Source organism: Misgurnus anguillicaudatus, chromosome 15 (genome assembly GCF_027580225.2).
Source record: "Misgurnus anguillicaudatus chromosome 15, ASM2758022v2, whole genome shotgun sequence".
Lineage (NCBI taxonomy): Eukaryota > Metazoa > Chordata > Actinopteri > Cypriniformes > Cobitidae > Misgurnus > Misgurnus anguillicaudatus.
In genome coordinates, this window is record NC_073351.2 from 36,236,816 (window position 1) to 36,245,598 (window position 8,783).

General features: G+C 39.8%; 1 protein-coding gene across 2 annotated transcripts in view; it reads left to right on the forward strand.

Moving 5' to 3' along the window:
• Positions 1–8,462, forward strand: part of hcn4 (hyperpolarization activated cyclic nucleotide-gated potassium channel 4) — a 68,642-nt gene extending 60,180 nt beyond the window's left edge. For both annotated transcript variants that reach the window (XM_073853898.1, XM_055174039.2), the window contains exons 7-8: positions 2,340–2,504; positions 5,846–8,462. In XM_073853898.1, coding sequence (XP_073709999.1) covers positions 2,340–2,504; positions 5,846–7,278 — 1,598 coding nt within the window. In that variant the 3' untranslated portion in view covers positions 7,279–8,462. The remainder of the gene's footprint in view (positions 1–2,339; positions 2,505–5,845) is intronic.
• Positions 8,463–8,783: the final 321 nt, after the last annotated feature.

Genomic DNA, 8,783 nt, shown 5'->3' on the forward strand with positions numbered 1-8,783 from the left:
TAATATAGCAGAAGTGCATTTCATACAAATCTAACATAAGCTCAGTTCATCTGCACTGGAGAAACAACATCATCTTAAATCCTCACAGCTCATAAGTGTAGTGATAAGTGTTTGCTTTAATATTGTGTTGTTGTTGTTAGTTTTATGTTTGTGTGTTTAAGACCAGATCCAGTCTGTAACGCACACAGATCATATAATCACCATCATGGAAAATAAATCCACTATTCTATCGGATTATTTCTTCATCTGATGAGTCAGAGCAGAGCACGAATTACTGTGACATCACACAAACATCCTGAAACTGATCTGGTGTCAGTGCCTCACATTTCAATGTTTTAAACTGGGTCAAGTAAATGCTGACAGATGTTCCTAGATGGCTGTGATGTTTGGCAATATTTGTTGTTTATGAAAGCGCAGTCAGATTGGTCTGGTTGCCAGATCTCCACAGCTCTGTGTCCTCTTTAATAATCATGAGGATCTCTGGACATCTACACATTTAGATTCACATCATCAGAGGATATAAAACACTTGTCTGGTGTGTCGTTCAGGATTTATTCACAAACTATCTCTGTGTCTACAGGAACAATGCGAGATGAGCGGAGAGTCTTATTTATGTTGATTGATGATATTATTACTGTCTGACTCGGTTTTAAAACCATGAATCCAAGAATGTTAGCAAATTGAAGTGCTCAAAAATATTTGCTTGCTCAATTCGTTTGAATGAAAGGAAAACAAAAGATATTTTCATGTTGAACACATTTTTTAAAGGTCCCAAAGAATGCATTGTAATAATCTGTTAAATTATTCACTGATATCTACATACAAGGTTTGTGACTTTATTAAGTGCAAAAATGATCCAGAGTCAGTTTTTCATGTCCATTTACAACCCTAAGATTTGTCTTTATAATGAAATGGTCTTCTATTACCTTATTTGAAAGGGTCATGAATAATAATGTTGAGCTCTGCTCTGATTGGCTGTTTCTCCTTCAGTAGCTCTGTGTGTGTGTGTAAACAGATCTTATGTTTGAGTCTGTATCAGATTTTGAGGAATAATCAATTGTTTGGAGATTGTTAATGGACGTTTCTGAGTGGTAAGTTTGTGTGTTTTTCAGTATGGACCTGCAAAAATAACTGTAACGTCAATAGTAGAACTTCAGCCTAAATGCTAGCATATAGCATTAACTAGCATACATAGATATATACACTAGATGTCACCTTGGGGTTCTAAGCATGCGTCAAAACTGCTGCCATCTTGGAACAGGGGTCTTGTCATAGAAAGTATCTAGGTAATGCTGCTATCTCCGCCTGTACTTCGAATTCATGGACAATGCCGGACTTTTGTGCTGCGTATAGATGTTAAACCTACTAGCACTATGCATTGTAGTTAGTTTTTTTCTGGACTCAATGCTTAAATACATGTCTGACTGTTGAAACGAACAAAAAACCCTAGATAAATCGCATTCATGACAATTTGTGGTGATTTTTTTCCGTTACACCATTGCCTACAATGACGCTGATGCAAGGCTCCCCTGTTTCAAGATGGCGGCTCTATTTGATGCATTCGTTCCAATGAACTGCCCTAGCCAAGGCGACATCTAGTGTACATATATGAACTAGCATATAGCATTAACTAGCATATAACACTAACTGGCATAGCGCTAATACAGCAGTCACAACTTTGTTATTAGCATTGTACCAACATTGTACTTAATTTATTGTGTAATTTAATGTTATGGGCGACTGTTCGACTGTGACGTAACAGTTGGTGTTATGTTGAGATTGGTCTGTTTTCCAGCGGTCTTTTGCATGCACAATTTACATAAGAAGGAGGAAACAATCGTGTTTGAGACTCACGATTACCATGTACCATGTTTTTACCACAATAAAATGTGTTATTAACCACCCAGCCAAATTTGAATGATTAGAAAAACACCAAATAAATAAAATAAGTGATCAAAATCTTGTAAAAACAGCAGGGTTTTCTGCACTCAAACACTGGGGGCGTGTCCACTGATGGTGCTGAAACCACACCCACTTGTGGGAAAGCTGCCAACTCTTTTAACTTTCAAATACCACTATGACCTGAATAGATGCTCATGATTGTGTTAGGGGCTCCAGTGCGACATGAAGTACCGCCCAAATAATCCTGAAAAAAGAAATGTGGAAAAAAAATTAACGGTGTAACTTCACAATTCTTTGTAACGTATATGTGTTTAGAAAAAATTGTGTGAAATGACTTTACATGGACTTAATAATAAAAAAGTGAGTTTATATCTGCATTAACAGTCTGATCTTAATATACAGAAGTGATTATTCTTGTGTGTTTTCTTATTTTTCAGAGATCTGTCTTTTAACACGAGGCAGACGCACAGCTAGCGTTCGGGCAGACACATACTGTCGTCTGTATTCTCTATCTGTGGATAACTTCAATGAAGTCTTGGAGGAATATCCAATGATGAGAAGAGCGTTTGAAACCGTCGCTGTTGATCGATTAGATCGTATTGGTAAGTTATCGTCTTAAACGTTCTCTTTATGTGTACACATTCCCCTTCATATTAATTCATTGAAATTGTTCATGTTAATCAGTTTTACACAAACGCTTTGCTCCAGTTTAATGTGTAACTAAAACCACAGGCTAAACTCTCAGACTGTAATTTCTCTGTCGATCTCTGGGGTTTTCTCCACTCTTGAGGTCATGTGGTGTGTATTTTTCTCAGCGGGCGTCTCATCCATCACTTACTGCGTTAATAACAACTAACTGAGCATCAGACACAGTGTGCCACTGAGAGCTTATAAACCTGAATACACTTTAGTTTTGTTATATGAAGGTCACATTAAAACTTCTTTTCGTGTTATACTTGCCAATTTAGAGTCTCTTTGAAGTCTCATCTAGGTGTCTGCAGTAATTTTGGGTTGGTATGGATCTGTTTGAATCATTTATTAGATTCTCATTAACATGCCATGTACACGTACAGGTCATATTTCAACCTAAAACCTAAAGTAAATCCAATTTATGAATAAAAACTGTCTGTTGACATACGTATTTTGCAGGAATCATTGGTCCTGAATTATCATTAATATCCGTCTGTCTGCCTGTCTGTCTGTCTGTCTGTCTGTCAGTTTAGAGAGATGTGAACCTGAATAAGAATGTTATTGGTTTTGTTCTGCTCATGTGTCCTGTACGTATTTTATCTGAAACCATATTTTTATCTAGTTGTTTTGTTATCAACAAAGTAGGGCTGCAACAAGTAATCAATAAAATTGATCATAATTGAATATTAAAATTGGTTGTCAAGGATGAGTTGGTCTGTGACATCACATGCTCCTGCTAGTGATGCAGTCAATGTATAAATAACCCGCACCCGACCGACGTTTTCAACTATCCCGCCCGCAAATCGGACGGCAAAAAAAAAATATTGTACCTGACCCGAATTAGTAATTGTTTTAAATATTTAATTGGCATCTTTATTTCAAACGACCAGGCCGACCGTGACCCGAATATCATTAAAAATATTTTTGCATGGCCGCGGGGGAACGCAGGCACCCGCTCATTTCGGATCAACCCGCGCATCACTGGCTCCTGCACTACCATCGGACAGCTCGGACACGCATCTGCCTCATACAGCACGAACTGCATTTATAATTAAAGTCAGGCACGTTTTCTTCTTACAGCATGAGCTGCATGTTTATCAGGCGCTTCTTCTGACGGCAGCGTTGCCAGGTCCTCTGCCTTTCAGTGTAGTTGTAAATTGGGCTTCTTTTCTGGTTAGAGATTGAAGGATTGGGTTAATTATTTGTTGGTATTTGGGCTGCGCATAATCACTGGGATGCTTTTGGACTCATTTTAAATGTCCATTAGGCTGGTTTTGTTACGCGGATCTGGCAACCCTGACAGGACAAAGACTGAAGCAAAAGCGCAAACGAATGCTGGTTAATAAAGGTTTAACTTCATCATTTAATATAAGAGAATTTGTATTTGTTTCATTGTTGTTGGGTTTCCATAAAAATAGTATTGTATAACCACAAACTAAGCATCTGTTTTAAAGTAAGGGGGAAATCCAGGTTTTTATTACTGTAACAACGCATGCATATCACTTTGATACATATGGCTTATTTATTTTGTTAATAACAAATAATGTTAATACTCATCGTGACGGTTTCCCTGACAGGGCTTATCCCGGACTAAAATTCATGTTTATTTTAAAACATCTTGCACTGACATCTTAACATATATCAGTGCCTTTGTTTTGTCTCAAAATGCTGATCAGTAATGTTTTGTATGTTTGTAAAAACTTAAACATCCTAAAATAACTAAGGCCCAGTCCTGGTTTAATCTAGACCCTGTTTATGAAATTGCCCCATCAAGGTCTAAAGTTTAAGTTTTATGTTAAGTTTTAAGTTTAAAATGAATTTATTAATCTGTGGCGAAATTTCTTTACCAGCACATTCCCGAAGACTCGATACAGTTTTGTTTATTCATATTTAACATTTAAAGATGTTTTACTATTTAAAAGCTGCACAAACCTTTATATTTAAGGTGATAAAATACCCTAATTTGATTACCCCAATTTAGTGCCTTATTTAGCTATAATAAGTGAACATTTAGTAAATATTTATTTATATTTTTATCCGACTAGTCGATTAATCGGAAAAATAATCGCTTAATAATCGATTATAAAATATTTGTTAGTTACAACCCTACAGCAAATTGAATATGGGTAAAAAAAATTCAAAATTTTCATGCTCCGGTCTGTTTTCATTTAATTGGTCATTTATTGATAAAACTGTGTTCGTGATGTCAAATAAGGTTTGGTGTATCACAAAACAAATCTGACCTTGAGCCGTTACCATACATATTTTTGTGTATATCAAAAAATTATCTAACTTTTTTGTTCCAAATAAAAAAATTGTATTAAGACTCCAGCTGTCAATTAAATTCTAAAAAAAAATCAAAATGTACAAAATATCCAAAGACAACATCAAAAAGCTGTAAAGTCCCTTAAGAAAAAGGTCTTTATGGGTCCACTTGGATCTGAAAACCTGATGTGGTTCAGGTCTAAGCTTTTACCACTAAAGCTCAGCTGGGACCAGTTCGGTCTGATATTTGTGGCCTCGGGTCTCTGGTCATTTAAAATAAATGTGCTTTTACCGAATGGACCCAATTATGAAGAGAATACCATTGAATATTAAAGAAAATAAACCTTAATGATTTTATGTAAAAGTGATTGACATTTCAGCACTTCAGGAAGAGACGAGCCGTTCAGCCCATACATGACCACACATTTATGTAAAGTGCATTTTTGGAAAACGCAAATAGAAAAGGAACAAACTTTATCATAAAATATCAGGTAATGCTTCTTGTTGTATTAAAATGCATCTTCATGACACATTTTTTATTGTTGTTTTTAAGCTTTATTGATGTTTTATTAAGTTATGTTGTCAATTAAGAGAAAACACTTCCCTGCCAATGATGAGTTTTTACGGCAATCCATATTTCTGCTATTATTGACTATGTGGCGCTCTTACACAACTTATAAAACATTGAAACTAAAACAGTAAAAACTCTGTGTATGTTTTTATCAACATTCTGAATCTGATCTCTGAGAAAAATCCTTTACATAAATGAAATTATCTCAGCTTTTTGCTCAAAATTTGGGAAAATTTTTATCATTTGAGAGATGATAAAAGAATACAAATGAAGTTAGGATGAAAGCAGAGGGTCTATTTTTTCATTTGATATATTTAAAGAAGAACATTTTTTGGAAGGCATTAGACTATTGTGAGCTGACTGGCAACTTTTTTCCCAAAAATTTCCTTGTTTCACAGTATGACTTTCTTTCATCAGGTAAGAAGAACTCTATACTTCAGCACAAGGTCCAGCACGACTTGAGTTCAGGACTTCTGAACTATCAGGAGAGTGAAATCATTCAGCAGATCGTACAGCATGATCGACACATGGCACACAGCAGTGATCTGCTGCAGAACTCCTCTCCACCTGCTCCTTCATCACCAACCCCGGTCATCTGGGCTCCTCTGATCCAAGCACCTTTACAGGCGGCCGCCGCCACCACGTCTGTCGCTCTCGCCCTTACCCACCACCCTCATCTGCCTTCTGCACTCTTCCGGCCAACCATTTCTGTCCTGGGGTCGAGGGAAGAGCCGACCGGACGGTCAAATAGGTTTCGGTCATCCATACCGAGGCCGGAAGACCCCGGAGACTCTCCGTTTGGATCTCCTTCCAAGCCCCGGACCGAGGCCGATAGCCCTCTTCTCCCCACCCTCCGGACGCGTCATCTATCAGGTGCCACTTCATTGAACAATAACAGCCAGCAGGTTTGTGGTAGCAGCACTCAGTCTGGGCACAATGGGGCATCTTTATTTCCTTTTGGGAGTTTCTCATCGTCCTCCACATCCAGCACAGCACAGCTTCATTCACAGCCCAGACCGAAGCAGTCCGTTCTTCCCAGCACCCCTCCGCCATCAGGACACCTCCAGAAAGAGTCGACTCCAGGAGGAAACACTGGGACAGGGTCGAGTGGAGCTCTTGGGGACTCTTCCTGCGGGCTCGCTCTCACGACCACTACATCACCAAATAACAGCCTTCTTTCCACAGACTTATTTAGTCACGGACTATTACACGGACAATCGCCGACAAAATCCATTCACATGCAGCATTTCACTGGCGGAGGGGTAAAGACCAAAACAACTGGATCCCCTTCTTCTAGTCGAGCCCAGGTTCATGATAGTTCTCAGACTTTGCAATCCAGAAATGTAGAAAAGTCAGCATTAGCCTCGCTGGCTCAATACGGCTCAGCTAACGTCTCACCTTGTTATACCCCAGTAGTCCCCAGTCCAACCATACAGAGTCCTGTAACGGGGAGGACTTTCCACTACAATGACCCGTCCAGTACTGACGGATCTCACACTTCTCTTCTGTTACCTCAGTCCTCGTGTCCCGGTCAGCTCCCGGGTCATCACGCCACAGGGACGGACTCTCCATTGAGACGCTTTTATGAAGATTTAAATATACTGTCCAGTTCTCATCCGTCTTTAGCTATAGCGACGGGTCCGTCTTCTCCTCGCTCCATCGTGGAGTCCGGTTACTGCCTTTCCCCGTATTCATCGCCCACGCTAACGGCCAAGCCCTGTAGCTCGGTGTCAGGTCACATGACTCCACCCGGTTCACGAGCTCAGGTTCCTTCTGTAGGGACTTCACCTGCACTTTCTCTCCCGTCTGAACTCGAACCGTCTCGCTCGAAACTTCCATCGAATTTGTGAGGTCGAATCGCACCCTCCTGTGCCTCTTTACGTCCTGATTCGCTAATGGCAATCTGATCCTGTGTGACGTTTTAACTTCGGTTTCCTTATCTCTGTACACTGTGTTTAAATCATTTTACATCTCTAAATATTGCTGTGATTTCAAAAAGATTTGTAAGGTGACTTAGCTTTAGATTTTTCCTTGGTTTGTTTTTCATGGTTATATTATATACTGTATATGGTATTATAAATTTAAAGATATGTTAATCAACCTATAGGAGGGTGTGAAAAGTCTACATATATTTAAAACATACGTTTGTTTATTTTATAGCAATGCCAAATTCATCTCCAGTGGATTTGGTTATGATAATTGTAATGAATACAAAGACCTATGCACATTGACACCTGCATGTACAAACCGCTAAACTTTTTAGCCACAAAGACTCTGTGGTGAGGATCACATATTGATGATCTGTACTATGAGGGTTTGTATGTAAAGGATTTGAATCATTGTCCAAACCTTTCAAGGTGGAGAAGAGAAGATAGGAAAACCAAAAAGATTAAAGTCTGTGTTTAGTTTTTTTAGTTTATTGTTCTGTGGGCATTGAGTGACATCAGGGTAAGAGATTTGAGTGACAACAGAAACCAAACTCAATCACAATCTTGTCTGTGTTAAAATTACACAACTTTGAGTGTGTGTACGGGTGTTTGTGTACAGGTGTTTGTGTGCGTGTGTACAGGTGTACAGGTGTTTGTTTGTGGGTGTTTGTGAGTGTGTGTGCGGGTGTTTGTGCGCGCATCCAGGTGTTTCTGGGTGTGGGTGTTTGTGTCCGTTTATACAGGTGTTTGTGTGCATGTGTGTGTGCGAGTATTTGTGTGTATGTGTTTGTGTGTGGGTGTTTGTGTGCATTTGTACGGTTGCATGGGTGTTTGTGTCCATGTGTTTGTGTGTATGTGTGTTTGTGAGTGTGCATGTGTTTCTGTGTGTGTATTTGTGCGGGTGTTTGGGTGCATGTGTACAGGTGTTTCTGTGTGTGTGGGTGTTTGTGTGCGTGTGTCAAATGTGGGTGTTTGTGAGTATGTTTCTGTGCATGTGTGAGAGTGTTTCTGTGTGTTTGTGCGAGTGTGTGGGTGTTTCTGTGTGGGTGTTTCTGTATGGGTTTTGTGTGTGCGGGTGTTTCTGTGCTTGTGTGCGGGTGTTTGTGTGTGTGGGGGTGTTTGTGCAGGTGTTTTGTCCGGGTGTTTGTGTGTGTGTGTGGGGGGGGGGTTTGCGTGTGTGCAGGTGTTTGTGTGTGGGGGTGTTTCTGTGGGTGTTTCTGTGCTTGTGTGCGGGTGTTTGTGTGTGTGGGGGTGTTTGTGCAGGTGTTTTGTCCGGGTGTTTGTGTGTGTGTGGGGGGGGGGGTTGTGCGTGTGTGCAGGTGTTTGTGTGTGTTCGGGTGTTTGTGCAGGTGGTCTGTGCGTTTGTGTAGGTGTTTGTGCGAGTGTTTTTGTGCAGGTGTGCGGGTGTTTGTGTTTGTGCGGGTGTT